Consider the following 16,869-nt stretch of genomic DNA (forward strand, 5'->3'; position numbering starts at 1 on the left):
TTGATTTATGGTCAGGTGGTTAAGGCTGGTTAAGGGCCCAACCCCATGAGGTCTTGACTCTGGTCAGGTGGTTAAGGCTGGTTAAGGGCCCAACCCCATGAGGTCTTGACTCTGGTCAGGTGGTTAAGGCTAGTTAAGGGCCCAACCCCATGAGGTCTTGACTCTGGTCAGGTGGTTAAGGCTAGTTAAAGGACCAACCCCATGAGGTCTTGACTCTGGTCAGGTGGTTAAGGCTAGTTAAGGGCCCAACCCCATGAGGTCTTAACTCTGGTCAGGTGGTTAAGGCTAGTTAAGGGCCCAACCCCATGAGGTCTTGACTCTGGTCAGGTGGTTAAGGCTAGTTAAGGGCCCAACCCCATGAGGTCTTGACTCTGGTCAGGTGGTTAAGGCTAGTTAAAGGCCCAACCTCATGAGTTCTTGATTTATGGTCAGGTGGTTAAGGCTAGTTAAAGGCCCAACCTCATGAGTTCTTGATTTATGGTCAGGTGGTTAAGGCTAGTTAAAGGCCCAACCTCATGAGTTCTTGATTTATGGTCAGGTGGTTAAGGCTAGTTAAAGGCCCAACCTCATGAGTTCTTGATTTATGGTCAGGTGGTTAAGGTTAGTTAAAGGCCCAACCTCATGAGTTCTTGATTTATGGTCAGGTGGTTAAGGCTAGTTAAAGGCCCAACCTCATGAGTCCTTGATTTATGGTCAGGTGGTTAAGGCTAGTTAAAGGACCAACCTAATGAGGTCTTGATTTATGGTCAGGTGGTTAAGGCTAGTTAAATTTTGATCTAGCCATACATCATTCAACCAGCTTAACCAGTGGACTGTAGCAAATGTCTAACCGTCATACGTCTAGGTGGACACTCCCACATGTGATGTCACTAAGGCACGGGGAAGGGATGATTTTGAAAGGGCTTGTAATGGCTACTCACACTCACACACTCACTCACACTCACACCTGGGAGTGTAACAGGGGTCCTTTAAGGTCTTAAGGCTTGCGTTGGTTGAGGATCTGTTTAATTAAAGGAGTACAGGGATAAGGGGAACTCTAGCAAAAAGTCAGGTTATAAAAGTCGAGTGATGAGGCTTGTTCTAGCGAGAGTGCTGAGGTTGTAAAAAAACAGTATTAGAAAAGTATTCTCAGTCGTACCTCCTTTGTTCATAGATTTTGTCATTTCAAACCTTCCAGGAAACACGTAAAATAAAGTGGCCCTATATCCCCTACTATCCTTTACTTCAGCTCAGAGATCAGAGCCCCGGATTCAGTTTTTCATCTGGCTCCGAGGGATTCGACTTATTCTCTTTTTCCTCAAATGGCTTTTCTCCGCGGCTTCTAACTGATCCCAGGTCTATCTTCTGAAGTCGCTTCAAAGCCATAAAGGGGCGGCTTCGGGGGGGGGGGGGGGGGGGGACAGACACACCCCCACAACCCTTTTCATGTTCTACACTCCATCTCCGGGTTGTGAGGGGCTGGTGGGACTGAGACGGGGCCCCCTCACAGCACTAATTGGGGGTCAGCGTGTCAACACAGAGGTGCAGGCCGGCCTTTCAGGTTTTGGGGCGCTCCGTCACGGCTGGCTGGCTGACGGGGGTCTCCACCGCGGAGGAGAGCGGGGGAGACCCCATCACAGGCTTTAAACAAAGGGGAGTCCGCTTTAATAACCACTGAAGGTAGATAATTGAAGGCGCACTATTCCTTTGAATCCTTAAGGAAAAGATGAAGCTCAAGCAGTGGAATTTCAATGCTTGATTTGAATGATTTTCTTAATTTTGGAATGGCAAGATTTTATTGTACACTGATATATTTTAATGGAGCGACCACCAATATATATGAATTATAATGGATATTACCTCTTTGCAACTATTATTTAACTATTGGTATTTTTCTTATTGCCATGGATTACAGACAGCTGTTCGTATTTACCCAAGTAGAAATCATACAACACACATATAGATCCACAAGATCATAGGGAAAAGATATTACCTGGAACCTATTTCAAAAATTCTATCCATTATTAATTGCTTTCGGGAACATAAGGCCTAGGCCATAAAACAAAACGACAAGAAATAACTTGAGATTGTCTAAGCTCAGCGCTCAACTGGAGTGCACTAAACTTTTAATCAGCAATATATCACGAACGACGAGGTCACTATTTCCCTCCAGGATGACTTCCAAGATTATGCGGCAGTGGGGAGTCGGATGGAATGGAAGCGGGGCCAGACGTGGGCCATACCAAATATCACGCAAACGGGAGGGGAGCACGAGTTATTGTATCATACTTATTTACATTTGTTTTTGGTTAACATTACATTTAAACAACAAATCCCTACTTAGATTTATTATAATACTCCAACGACCTATATTTAAACACTAACCTGTTTTTAATTCGGATATAACAAACTACAATTATTCTCTGTCGTCCCTCGTGTGGCGGGTCCACCTCTGCACGCTGTATCCTACCGACTTGTTTCATTTCCCAGGTTCAGAAAGAGCCTCCCGTTCACTGCGGCCGTCGCACCGTCCGTTTCGCCTGCAACTTTCCGAAGTCTCTTCTAAACTCTGGATTTGATTTTAAACCCGACGATTTATTGGATTACCGTTTTCCGAGGGAATTATTTTAGTTGAAATGAAAGGTGAGTTTTATTTTTCACTCCGGTAGAGTATTTATAATTCCATAGTAGTAGTTCACAATGGGGAGCTCACAACATTCCTCCGCTCACATCAAGGCTGTAAACCCGTTCAAGCCAACTCTTTGAATCGTTTTAAAGGGCTTTACACAAACAGTATGGTGCTCTACACGTAGGACACTCTCAGCATGTTTCCATTCTTGTAACGTGAAATAACGGCGCAAAAGTTATGGTTTGATATTTCATGTGTTCATTACTTTACCCATGATGATGCGGACACATTTTCGTCCAGGCAATGTCGCAATTATCCTGTAGTATTCAGCACAAGATTTCTGCTGCTGCGAGTTTAATGACCACAATTATCGATATTACACTACATTATGATGCATCGGTACTCGTGCATAGAGGATGTACTACACGTCCGTTGTGGTGTGCGTTAATAAGTCTATTTTAATCGTTGACTGTAGACACGGTTTAGTTGATATGGTCAATCCTACGTAACCATGTTGCTTTCTATAAAAGAGTATGTTACGACAGCGTAGTAGCCAGGACACACACACACACACACACACACACACACACACACACACACACACACACACACACACACACACACACAGGCTACTGGGAAGATAATCCCTTGACATCCCAGGGTGGTATTTATAGTTAAATCTTTTTATTTTAAGCTTGGCTGGGATAAAACACGTTTGACGTTGTTAGTTAACTAGATACTCTGCAGCGGCATTCAGCCACCTCTATGAGTTCAAAGTAACTCGAACTCAGGAATCCCATGCATTCCCTCGTCCCTTTAACATCAGATAATAGGTGTCTACTACTGGCTCGTGGGTCTCCACCTACTTACAAATGGCAGTAACGGGACCGTGAAAGCGTCGGACGGCTTCCATTCACTGCAGCTCGGAATTTCTTCCTCTTGCCCAAAAGTACTCCGGTAGTGCGACCGCAGTGTCACATCTGCGTCTGGAATGTCAGTCGTTTTAGCTGAAAGTGCCGTGTAAACAGTTGAATCGTCTACCAAACAGCAACAATAACAAAAACACCACAACAAAGTAATAGTAGACGGGAATAGTACGATATGGAAATATCTGCTCGTTCAGCGCGTTCCGCATGCCCGGGTAAAGCCCTTCCTCTCTGGTGTCCAGTGTCCGCAGACATCCTGGACACATGGCCGGGTGATCACAGACCTTCTGCGGCCTCATGGTGAACGCGTACCGCCCGCCAGGGGAAAGCGGGGGAACTCTAAGCAGAACATTAAATAATGTTTTATTGGTTATCATGACAGAGTTTTCACCGAGTGGCGCAACAAAGGCAAGAGATAACAGGTCTCTCCCGCGGGAAGGAATGGGTGGTATGGAGAGAAGAAGGGAGAGAGAGGGAGCGAAAGAAAGAGTGTGTGTGTGTGTGTGTGTGTGTGTGTGTGTGGGGGGGGGGGGGGGGGGGGGGGGGGGGCGGACAAGTGTCGTCTGGGCAGGAAGACAATAGCTGCAGGAAACAAGGAGGAAATGTGAACAAAGGTGTTCGATTGTGTGCGTTCAGTGTGTGTGTGTGTGTGTGTGTTCGGTGTGTGTGTGTTATACTGTTTATATGAGGACCCTGTGTGTGTGTGTGTGTGTGTGTGTGTCTGTTACTGTTTATAACAGACACTGTGTCCTCACACTGGGTCTGTGTGATTGTGCATTTCATACATAAACAGTCCATCTTCATTAGTTTGTGTGTGTGTTTTTGTGTATTTGTCCCATACTCAGTGTCTATCTTCATTTGTGTGTGTGTTTACGTGTGTTTGTCCCATACTCAGTGTCTATCTTAATTACTACGTGTGTGTGTTTGCCTGTTTCATATAGCCAATCTGAATTCATAACACATTCATGTGTGTTTGTGTGTGATGCAGAATGGCAGTGTGTGTGTGTGTGTCTGAGAGCCTCAGCAGAGCTCAGCTGTTAAGAGACTCAGCGTAGCGGCCCTTCCATGGTCAGAGAGAGCGAGAGAGAGAGAGAGAGAGAGAGAGAGAGAGAGAGAGAGAGAGAGAATCACTTCATAAGCATTTTCCCTGACTCCAGAGAACCTGTTCCACTGAACACAGATTGTGTTATTACGAGCATACCCAGGCTTCCTAATAATGATGTAATGACACACCAGCAGCAAGGGGGGGGGGGGGGGGGCTTCTCATCAGAAGCAGTCAGGGTGAGGCGTCTTGCTCAGGGACACCTCGACACTCGGCTAGGAGGAGCTGGAGATCAAACTAGCAATCTTCCGGTTTCAAGTCTGCCCGCTCTACCTCCTGAGCTACGACCGCCTCCAGCCAAAATTAAATATTAGACCATCATTCATGTTTCCCTGTGTATAAAAACAATTCCTGAGTTTGTGTACATCTCTGGCTCTGTATCGAACACTGGGTCAATGAGAGGGAGGTTGTTCTTCATATCCTCTTTTGGAATCAGAACAACACCTCTCTACTAGTCTTAGGGTTGATCTACCAGTGACCTTTTGGTTGTTTTCACCTCGAGAGCTGGAGGTTTGGTTCCTATGCTATGTTCCTGGAATGCAAAGTGATGCAGGGCCGCGGTCTGGTGGTTCAGACGACTGTTATCACCACAGCCCAGCCGTTAATCGACCTCACACCGTCCTGGGACACAGGTTAATCCCCAAGTTGTGTGTGTTTGTGTGCGTGTGCGTGTGTGTGTGTGCCCTGTCAGACGTTAGGTTAAGGTAATCCGGGCGCCTGAGGCTACCTCTTCCTCTGGTGTGTGCGTCTGTACCCCCCCTCCCCCCAGCAAGCCTGTGACATGAACAACAATCTTCCAGGAAGTTATTGTTTCCAGAAGGACAAAGGCGCTCATGTTGTGTTGTTATTCAAAGTGGTTAAGGTTAGAAGTTGGAGGCTCTGCTGTTTCTCATCTCGTAGGATGGACCTTCATGTCATCTGGTCTTCCAGGGAAAACTTGTGATGATAAGAACTGAATTAAAAGTTTAATCAGGGATTATCCTTTGAACCGCATGGCAACTCATCACAGAGGCTCAAATTGATGATGAGCCAGTGTTCAGCTCAGCCGTCTCTATATCTTTCCTTTCACCATCGCTCTCACTCCTTCTGCCTCAGACTTTTTTTTACACTCCGAGCTTCTCCTCTTTGGGGAAAACTTTGCTTGCTCTTAGGAATTGGGGCAGAGAAATTTCCCCTGCATACCTGTAGCGTAGTTTATCATGCTCTTGCTACTTACTTAGTTCTGCGATTACTTTATCAGTATCCATTGTACTACAGTAGCAGCTAGTGTTTCCTGTACAGTTACAACACAGTGCTCTTAAACATGGGGGTCGATTTGGTAGCTTCGGGCTCTCCTTCCAGATAATGTTGTGTGTTTAGATTATGTCGAACTCAATCAGTTCACAGAGAACATGAACACAGAGATAGTGTGTTTGATCCCAAAACTAAAAGATACGATATGACTCGAATTTGGTTTTGTCTCCAACTAAAGAGATTCAATTTGAAGCTTTGCAGCTGTCTTTTTAATTGCTAGAGATGTTATGGGAACACACTCGACTGAAACTTCTCTGTGTGAAGTAAAAACATTTAATCTAATACACACAGTCCTCAGTCCTCGGTCTCCTCTACACGGTTCCTCTTTGAAGAACAATGCTCTTACATCTGCCCATTCAAATACCCCTTAACGGTCCGTACTCGACCGGTTCCTCCAAAACGGAAGACGTTTGTCAGAAACAGAAAGAAAACATCATGGTTTGGGGCGTAGGAGTAATAACAGTTCCTTTTTTAATGCCTTCTTCCCAGCCCTCCCCACACTATTTTAAGCCCGTGTTGTTGGAGCTCCTGTGGTTCTTGCTACTTCTAGCTAGCTTAAACGGTGCGCAGCCCGCATCCGAAGCTAGCTAAAGGCCGCCTGCGGGTCGGGGGAACTGGAGCTAGCCCTGTTCCTACACGCCCGCTAGTACTGTGTGTGTGTGTGTGTGTGTGTGTGTGTGTGTGTGTGTGTGTGTGTGTGTGTGTGTGTTGTGTGTGTGTGTGTGTGTGTGTGTGTGTGTGTGTGTGTGTGTGTGTGTGTGTGTGTGTGTGTGTGCTCTTGTACTGTGTCCTAGCTCAAACCCCACATCGGAGCCAGATGTGGGGGGAAGTCTGGCATGATCTCTGCTTGGAGGTACTTCCGCTCTGGCGTCGTTCTCCAACTTGAGAACCAGAACCAAGATAACTGGTTGACCTTTTGGTACCAGAGCTCCGTTACGGTGTCTCTATTTGTTCTCCACTTACGATGTCAAAGATGCAATAGGATAATTATAAATAAATGAAACAATTTATTTACTCTCTGTCCGTCCGTCTGCCTGTCCGTCTGCATGTTTGTCTATTTTTCCCTCGCATGTCGCGGACTCAGGTTTCTACTGAGCTGTGTAGCTGTGTGTGTGTGTGTGTGTGTGTGTGTGTGTGTGTGTGTGTGTGTGGGTGGGTGGCGGGGTAACATTCTTGGTGACAGATAGGGTCTTGTTATTAGTTGTTAGCAAAGTCGTGTCTATTTTTCCCCACACTGTTGTCAGTCATCAGCTCTCTCTCTCTCTCTTTCTCTCTCTCTGCTCCATCTTGGTTCTAAACGCTCACTGGGTCTGGAACTGAACACAGAATTCAGTTCCGCATTCAATTCCAACCACCCAGTGAGCGCTTATAACCAAGATGGCTGGTAGGTGAATAGGGTGGTCCCACGTTCTACTATAACCCCTCGCCCGTTGAGACCTTCTGTAACAAACATAACAGCATTAGCTGAAAGGACGCCCCTGTCTTTCTAAAGCAGTCGAGTCATGTCAGGAAGGAGGCTAATCAGATTGTTGATTACAGGAAGTCTTGGACAAAAAATCCATTGGGATGGGGTGGCTGGGACCAGTACAATGGATGGTAAATACAGTAGCTGTGGGGTATTTGTGTGCAGCGGAGTACGATGGCATCTGTCTCCCTAATGTCAGATGTTTTAAATAACAACACCATGCCAGCAAACGAACTGACCTTAAAAGGGTAATATGTGGGACCTTTGTTCCAAAAGGTTCGGAGGTATGCATGGCATTATGTCCAGAAATAGGAGTTCAATGTTGCGATCTGATGAACTTTGTTCTACTCATTTTAAGGTGTGGGAATTTTTTTTATTGATTGAGAGGAAGAACGTTTTGTGGTCATCGTTTTTCCAGTTTAAAACACAAAGATGCCGTTTTGATTCATCGTCTTTGTCGGTTCTTTGGTTGTTAAAATCCTGCCCCGGTGCTATCAGGCTGTTGTTTTTCAGTCTGGGCCAGAAACATCTTATTGACCCTGCTAGCAGTTAGTGGGGGAAACCGGGAAGGAATTCTGACAGTCAACAAGCAGATACTGGATGATGGTCGGAGATCACGACCGTGGGAAGCAAGGCCTTCCAGCCTGTTCACCTTCTCTCCTCTACCCGCCTGTTTATCTAGCTCTGCTTTCACACAGGGTAAAGATAAAAGCATATCTCAGGAGTATACCGATAGTGTGCCATGCTAGCATTCTCTTATGCCCGCGGGGGTTGGTGAGGAAAAATGTATTGTCAATGTAATGATAGGGAAATTTGTCCGTACTGCACTGCAGCGCTGATGTTTGCTTGTACAGCACATTAGTTTGTAGTTGCAGATCAAGTTTCTCAAGGTTAACTTTTTGGCAATGTTGTAATACATTTATGTATGGTCCTTTGTTATCCAACAAGAAGAATCGTAATCTCTAAATCCATTCAATTCTTTTAGACTGTTAAAGGGCCGAGGTGTGGTATGGTAACGTCAAAGTGTGTTGACCACTGCTTTCCTGACACTAGAGCAACCCTACGAAAACACACAACATGGATGTTTAGACTCCTCTGCTCCTCTACATTTAGTGGTGGGGATGTTTTCGTACACATACTTAACAACCAAACATCCATATTTTCTGAAGTTGTGTTTTTCCACTCAGCTCTTCTCCAGTTTGTCAGCTCGAGAAAAGCAAGCGCGGGCAGTTTCCTGAGGTGGCTAAGCCCCAGCTAATGCTAATGCCATCTTGTGACGGTGGTGATGAAGGGGTAGAGACTCCAGCCCTCAGCTTCAGCCCTCCTCCTATGCTGACTAAACACTGCTTGGCAGAGACACACTGGAGAAATGCTAACAGAAATGCTAAACATTCTCTTAAGGTGTAATTTGTCAGTCTAATGTTTTATCCTTCCTTTCTGTAAAGTCAGAGGTTATGTTTAATATCGGTCTGTGAACATAACGTTTTGAGGAATGGTAGTTGTTTTCTTAAAGGTAGAATACATCAACAGAGGTCAATTTAGTTTAATTCCAAATTCTCAATCTTCTTCAAGTAGTAATGGAATACATATGTGTTCAAATATAGCTCATCTCTTTCTGCGATAGCAGGACTCACTATGATAGAAAAGGCGTCATTTTGGAGAGCAACGTTTCCCTGCGGTGAGGCAGATACTGGTGTGAATCTTAGAGACAGCAGTGTGTTTTAGTACGGTGCAGTGGGAGGATTTCAGAGGATAAATCAATGTGGGCCGTAAACTGTCATTCAAACCTTTTGCTGAATTTGAAGAAAGAAAAGCTAGTTCGCAATTCGTTAAAACAGTCTTTAAAAGTTTAAAGATGACTAAAACGAGGGAAAAACGTTCCCAGACGCCGTAATCAGCGGCAAACAATACTGACGCCACTCCTCCTCTGGCATGCCAAAGACGTTTAAACAAGCGTCCAGTGATCGTTAATGGAACGACGGCCTCAGCGACCGCCACCGGTACTCGGACCCTTTCTGAGACGTCAGGGTCGAATGTGCATCGCTGGACGTTACGTCAAGTTAGCCGAGAGCGGCGCTGGGATGGAGACGGCGACGGTGTTTGTAATTGTGTGTGTGGCCAGAATCAAAGGCCTCCATTGTTGCAATGAGAAGCAGATGTTCATGTGGAATTCTCCCCACTGCAGCAGTTTCTCCCTCTTTTTTCCCTCTTCTGTTCTTTTGGTTTTTCCCTCATCCTGCGCTCCGCTTGCCACCTCGCTCTCTTCTTCTCCTCCATTCTGTCTCCTTTTCTAGTTTCATAGCCTCTCTTTCCTCTCCCTATTTTCTCTTTAATTCAGCTTCTTTCCCTCTCTCTTTCCATCTTTCTTTTGCTTGACCTTGTTCTGTGTCCCCTGTTCTTTCATTTACCTCTCGCTCTCTGAGAGTCTCTCCCAGTCTCTCTCTCTCTATTTCCCTGTTCCTCCCCCAGTCTCTCTCTCTCTCTCTCTCTCTCTCTCTCTCACTATTTCCACGTTCCTTCTTCAGTCTCTCTCTCTCTCTCTCTCGCTCTGTCTCGCTCAGTGACAGATAGCAGTTAGCTGTCAGCCCAAAGCCTGAACTTGAAGGGCTTCACACACACACACTTTTTAAAATAAAGCACACAGCTTTAAAAACATAACCACCCTGAATTAAATGTATTCTTCACCCAAACTTTCAAACTCAAAAGATAACCTTCACAGCAAAACAAACCTAAACTTACCATCCATAAAATACCACTTTATTTTCCTCACCCCTGAGTCACGCCAGGGAAACCAAATCTAAACTGAATATCCATAAAATGTGCTATGAGAACACTCTTTATTGCCTTGGCCCCTGTGTCACCTGCGACAGAACCCTTTGCTCTACGTGATCACGTTATGTTGACATCACCGGGGCAGAGGGGTGCTTTGAGCACATGCACTGCCGGCTGTGTCCCCTACAGGGTTGGGGGGGGGGGGCTAGTCTAATTTGGCTTCAGTATATTATTCGTGTTTTATGTATTCGTCTGTGTTAACGTTAATACAAGTTATTACAGCTGAGAGGGAGAGAACAGGGCAGATGAAGTGTTCAAAAGAGAGAGGGATTTATTTATATTAGGAGAGCGAGAGAGAGAGAGAGAGAGAGAGTATATACAACAAAGAAGGAGAGAATATGTAAGACCCATAGGGAGAGAGACAGGGATGGCCCATGAGAGAGAGAGAGAGAGACATGGAGGGAGTGTAACGCAGACCGTTTGTGTGTTGAGACTCCGAGCTCTGCCACGTTGACACAATCCCTTAGACCTGCTGCAGCAGGCTGGGACACAACACTGCATGTGTGTGTGTGTGTGTGTGTGTGTGTGTGTGTGTGTGTTGGAGAATGACATTGGTTACGTCGCCCTGAAGAGGGAAAGCACTGATTTAATGAACTGCACACACACACACACGTACGCACACACATGAGGAAGATGAAAGGAACGAACGATGGGTCGGTGGAGACAGATGCATGGAGGGAATCTCTAGATGAGATGGATGGATGGGACTAGATGGAGGGATGAGTCATGTGATCATCTCCTCATTAACCTTGGTGCCTCCACACCGCTGGAAGAGCGTGTGTTTGTGTGTGTGTGTGTGTGTGTGTGTGTGTGTGTGTGTGTGTGTGTGTGTGTGTGTGTGTGTGTGTGTGTGTGTGTGTGTGCGCTCGCTTGCATATTCACGTATGTTCACCATATATGGAGGGGTGAGATATGTATGTGCGTGTTACGTTTTTCTGTTTATACACCTGTGTATTTCACACACGGGTACACATTACTATAAATAGTGTTACTCTTGGGTGCAAAGCCGTGTGTGTGTGTGTGTGTGTGTGTGTGTGTGTGTGTGTGTGTGTGTGAGACCGAGGCTTCAGTAACTCTGACCTCCACCGTACTGCACACACCCAGGGGATAGACACTCGCTGGCACCCAGAGTCGCGTGTCCATAGCAGGGCTGTTACGCTGGCTAGCTGGGCTGCTTAATGTAGTCTTATGTTTCAGTTAATAGGGTCAAAGTTAACGGCTGCTATGTGAAGCTAACAGTGCAACAGCATCTGAATTCATTAGTCATAATTACAGGCATACCTTTGGCGGCATGTGGCTCAGGAGGTAGAGCAGGTTGACTGGTCCCCGGAAGGATGCTAGTCCGATCCCTGGCTCGTCCTAACCGAGTGCCGGGGTGTCCCTGAGCAAGACGCCTCGCCCTAACTTCTCCCGACGAGCTGGCTGTCGCCTTGCGTGGTTGACGGCGCCGTCGGTGTGTGAATGTGTGCATGAATGGGTGAATGTTAGGCAGTACTGTAAAGCGCTTTGAGTGGCCACTGGTTAGGAGAGAGAGCTATATCAATGCAGTCCACATTTTGCCATTTACCCCAAGTGACCTACACTGATTATTGTGTTATGTAATTTACACAATACATCTTGCTCTACAGGTAGACCACCCACATCTCCATGGCAACCGCTAAACCTTTAATATTCACGTATCCATGTGCATACATCCCTGTGTGTTACTGCGGTGTCATGGTCTAGGGTAGAAGGCCTGTGTGTGTGTGTGTGTGTGTGTGTGTGTCCCCTCCCCTGTTCTCAGAAGCCTCATCCATAACCTGGGAGTCAACATGGTTTCCCACCCCGTGTGTTTACACTGGGATTAGGATTGGACTGTAGCCGACTAAGAGGGACTCAAGTACCGCTGAACTCCGGGTCACAGGCACCATATCTTTAGTTTTAGGGGTACGATGGCAGGGGAGAGTGTGAATGAACAGGAATCATATTCCATTTGGTGGAGGCTTTTACACGCTCTTTTAAGTGTTTTTCGACTTGAACGGATTTATAATTTACATGAACAAGCAGCACACACAGATTAATACTTTTATTCCTGCATCTATATTGTAGTCATGTTATTAATTTACCTATTTTATCTCGCTTGGTTATGTCTTCTTTAATCCTCGTAATCCCCCTGTATTTTCCACCTTTTGGGATTTATTAAGTACATCCTAATATCCTCTTAATAGAGCACACAAGAGACGCTCATCAATGAGTGTCAAAATAAAAGTCCCCCCCCTGTGTTCTTCTCGTTGGGCAGGTCGTCCTGGGGGATGATGTGAAGCCTTCCCTGGCTAATGGTGTCAATAGGAAGAAGCCGTTATGGGGCTGAATGGATCCTTAACAGCCTATTGTTGTCTTACCTGAGACGCCTTAAAACCTTTCCTGAAGGTGTCACATGACCCCCCCTCCCCCCTCCCCCTCCAGGTGCCAGGCTACACTCTCCTCACAGCAGTTAGTTGTGTGTGTGTGTGTGCGTGTGTGTGTGTGTGTGTGTAGGTGTGCCTATGGTATTGTACCAGTCATTTCTGTTAGCATGTCTTTGTGTCTGTGTGTCCGTCTTTGTGAGTGTGTGTGTGTGTGTGTGTGTGTGTGTGTGTGTGCGTGTGTGTGTGTGTGTATGTGTGTGTGTGTTTGCTTGCATGGAAGAAAGAAAGAAAGGAAGGTAGAAGGCGAGAGTTAGAATCCGAACTAGGGAAAGGGAGAGAGAGTGGGAGAGAGCATTAAGCCGGCACGACAAAACCAAACGTATCCGAGGACCTTTGATTGAAACATGACGGCCGCAGTTCCAGTTTCTTGTCCAAAACATCCCATAATGCTGAAATTGTGACCGTATGTTCGTTCCCTAATGGCACCCAATAGCTCATTCCTGATTTTTGACGCATCCCTGATCGAAAATGCTTTCGCCCCAACCAAGTACAAAAAAATGGATTTACTCAGTTACATGCATTTTTCTTCACTTTGATGGTGTTTGCTGGGCTAACAGCCCCAGCATGCACTGCAGGGCTGTTGGGTCGGGAGGTGTGAACTCTGGGAGGGGGGTCAGCCCACGTCAGGAGTGAGTCAGTGGGCATGCCTGAGCCTAGAGCCCTCCTACCGCCTTTGACAACACTACATTCCACCAGCCCTACGCTATGGACCTCCTCTGTGGTTCTAGTTCTATGGTTGTACTCTGTGGTTCTAGTTCTATGGTTCTACCCTATGGTCCCTCTCTACGGTTCTACCCTATGGTCCTTCTCTACGGTTCTACCCTATGGTCCTTCTCTACGGTTCTACCCTATGGTTCTTCTCTATGGTTCTAGTCTATGGTTCTACTCTGTGGTTCTTCTCTACCGTTCTTCTCTACAGTTCTATCCTTGAGTCAATCTGTCCTTCCTTCCTCCCACCTAATCTCTCCGTTTCCTTCTCCGACGTCTTCCTCGTGTTTATCTTCTCATATCATTCCCTCCGTCCTGACGTTCCCCAACCCCCCCCCCCCCCCCCCCCCCCCGGTGACGTCCGATGTGCAGTAACACGTGCCTCAGACAGTACCACGCAAGACTCTGTGTACATACGCACACACAAACTCAATCACTCATGCACGCACACACATACACGCAAGCTTACACCCACACACACACAAAGCATGCCCTGCTTCAGCATTCCTTTTATCGTTCTAGACAGCTAGACACTCACACACACACACTCACACAGACACGCACTCACACAGACAGACAAAAAGACACCCACTCACACAGACGCACACACACACACTCACAAACACTCACACTCACACAGAGACACACACACACACACTCACACACAGACACTTAAAAGGGGTGAGACTTTGTCGTAGTAATTCTACTTTATTGCTTTCGGGATTCCTTTTAGGCCTGGTTCTGTTAAGACGCCCTTGTGTGACACACTTTGCAATTTCGTTTTTGCGCTTTGAACCAACACTGCAATAAATATTATAAATGTGTTGCTCTCTTTGCTCATGAGCACCACAACAACGCAAACTTTCTCCATGCTTCTACAATGCCCCCGTCCCCCTTAACTGGTAGAGTTACAGGTTTGAGTCTAACCCGCGGGCCAGTGCACAATACAGTGGATATCCAATGCACGCCCTGGCACTTAATGTACACACTTATTGTATGTTGTACGTCCTGGCACTAAAAAAAAGTACTTAGCATCGTGTAGCATCTTATCCTAGCGGTCTTTGTTGTATACGGGGAACGGGTTAACATCACAATTGTTAATGCTTGGAACATTCAATGACCAGATATATATTGCTGTTTCTCTTCTTCTGACAAATGTACTTTTTTGTAAGTCGCCTTGGATAAAAGCTTCTGCCGAATGCCCTGAATTTAAATCAACGCTCTAGATCGAGATGCGTCCTTCACGCTGCACCGTTGTGTCTCCACAGCTACAGCCAACCAAGCTCCGCCCCCATGCCCCGCCTCGCCATCGCCGATTGGTCCGTTGGTTTGACCGACCTCGGCCGCAGCTGAACCAACCAGGGTCCCGCCCACGCTTCACTGACCCCGCTCGTCACCACCCGGTCGGGTCGGGAGGTCGGAGGTCAGGAGGTCGGGGGTCGTCGGCGGCAGCCACTCAGAAGATGAACAAGCTCCCATTCCACAACAACCGCGCCATGCAGGACCGCCGCTGCGTCTGTGTCTTTCTGCCCAACGACGACACGCTCAACGTCATCGTCAACGTGAGTCCCCGCGGAGACGCTCCACCGGGTTGTCGGTGTGTTTCGGCCTAGGCCATCCGGGATCTAACCCGGAACCCCTGGTTTGGGAGCGGGAACCCTCGCCCGTTGGTCCGAGGGTTCCCGCTCCACGACGTCTATGAGTGCGACAGTTAGAGATGTTAACCTACAACCGTTAACGGACACAGCATAACACCGCCGTGTTTGTGATGTTCTTTACCTGTGTAGTAAAGAAGCTAGTCACGTGATGTTATCGGATCGGCGCATAGACTTACACCCGATACCGAATATCTGATACTGGTATCGGTACCAGAACAACTCTAGTGAAAGACCACGGCCGCAACACTCTCCTGGCCCTGCATATGAAACACATGATTGAAACCCACTGGTCTGTTTGGCTGATGTATGTCTCCCCCTGTCCCAGGTGAAGACCCTGTCCCAGGAGCTGCTGGTCCAGGTGTGTGACCTGCTCCGTCTGAAGGACTGCCACCTGTTTGGACTGAGCGTCGTCCAGAGTAAGACCCCGCCACCCTCTGCTCTCTCTCACCGACCGCGACGCTGTATGCAAATGAAACGTGTTAGGATGAGGACGGTCTTGGTCCAGAGGGTTTAGAACTCCGCTCCGGAGTTTCAGCCCGACTCTCTGGATCGGGTCATTCATGCTGTGTTAAGAGGTTCTGCCGAGGAAGGACATCTGTGCCTCGGTGGAAGTGAAAGCGTGGCAGGAGTACGGTTACTTTGTGGACCCAGACTCGGTCTAACTCTGGCCGTGAAGTGTTATCGAAGTCCCTGCTTGGCACACATGTGGAAAACCAAGTGATTATCCAACACGAGACCGGTCCTGTCACCCACGCCTCCCCCACGACTCCCGGCTCCTCATCATCAAAGCAGGGCGTTACAGCAGGACCAGGGAAACTGAGCGTGTTATTTTCCAGTGACCAATCACATCGTCTGGGCCCTGCGAGTCTCAACACAAACATGACGTCTGTCAGCTGCTCGTCACGTCCGTCTCCGTGGAGACCGGGGCCCACCTCGGATACTAGCTGACACAGGGGCCGTGGCGGGGGGCGGCGCTAAGGTTGGGGTGGGGGGGGTTAATAGCCGTGTGCGGAATGAGTCACCCCGCTCTGCGGTGGGGCGAAGGGAGGGGCGGGGTTAGCCGGGTCGGCCAGCAGCTGCCAAATGCATTTAAAATGTCGTCAATTCCCTTGCCGCCACGGAATGACTTTCTAGAGTTGCGAACGAAAGACGGGGAGGACAGTTTGAGTGAGTACGACGTGGATGTACGACTGCGGGGTGGCTGGTTTGGATCCAACAGCTGACCCTGTCCCAGTGCTCACTCCCTCTTGTTAGTGGGAGGTCGGAGGAGAATACCCTCTGAAGGGCAGGCTGACAGCAGAAATGTAGACGAGGACAAATAACAATCCGGACCTTGTCGTGAAAGCCCCTGGGGGTTGGTGGGGGAGGCTCGGACAATTGTTCACAACCGCCCAGGACGGCCAATCACAGGGGCCTGCGTCCGCGGACAGCTGTCGTCCAGATGAGCCAATGGCAGCGGCCAGTGGCGGGAGAAGGAGCCAAAAAGTCTGATTGTGGGACATTCCTGAACTGCTTGTCTGAACAGCGTGAAATCCCCTAGGCAAACCTCTCTCTCTCTCTCGCTCTCTCTCTCTCTCTCTCTCTCTCTCTCTCTCTCTCTCTCTCTCTCTCTCTTTTCTCGAAGTTCCCTACTCTTCTGGTAATGACAGATGACGTCTGCCAGCGGATGAGTTATGGCAAATTAAAAACCGCAACAACTCCTCGTCTAAATGTTTTCACTTAGAAACACGCGGGGTGAGAATGATTAATGAGGATTATTACGATCCAGAGTGGGGGGCTGAAGACGTCTTCAGGAATCAAAGTTTATAAATCACACGCAGCAGTGCTTTC

The 16,869-nt window shown here is 47.6% G+C and overlaps 1 protein-coding gene across 1 annotated transcript in view; it reads left to right on the forward strand.

Moving 5' to 3' along the window:
- The first annotated feature begins 2,484 nt into the window (after positions 1-2,484).
- The window catches only part of frmd6 (FERM domain containing 6), a 32,246-nt gene continuing 17,861 nt past the window's right edge, over positions 2,485-16,869 (forward strand). Inside the window, exons 1-3 of the mRNA XM_079752063.1 lie at positions 2,485-2,622; positions 14,650-14,943; positions 15,365-15,455. Coding sequence (XP_079608189.1) covers positions 14,845-14,943; positions 15,365-15,455 — 190 coding nt within the window. The 5' untranslated portion in view covers positions 2,485-2,622; positions 14,650-14,844. The remainder of the gene's footprint in view (positions 2,623-14,649; positions 14,944-15,364; positions 15,456-16,869) is intronic.

Source organism: Pollachius pollachius, assembly GCF_949987615.1.
Source record: "Pollachius pollachius genome assembly, chromosome: 15".
In the NCBI taxonomy this organism is placed as follows: Eukaryota; Metazoa; Chordata; class Actinopteri; order Gadiformes; family Gadidae; genus Pollachius; species Pollachius pollachius.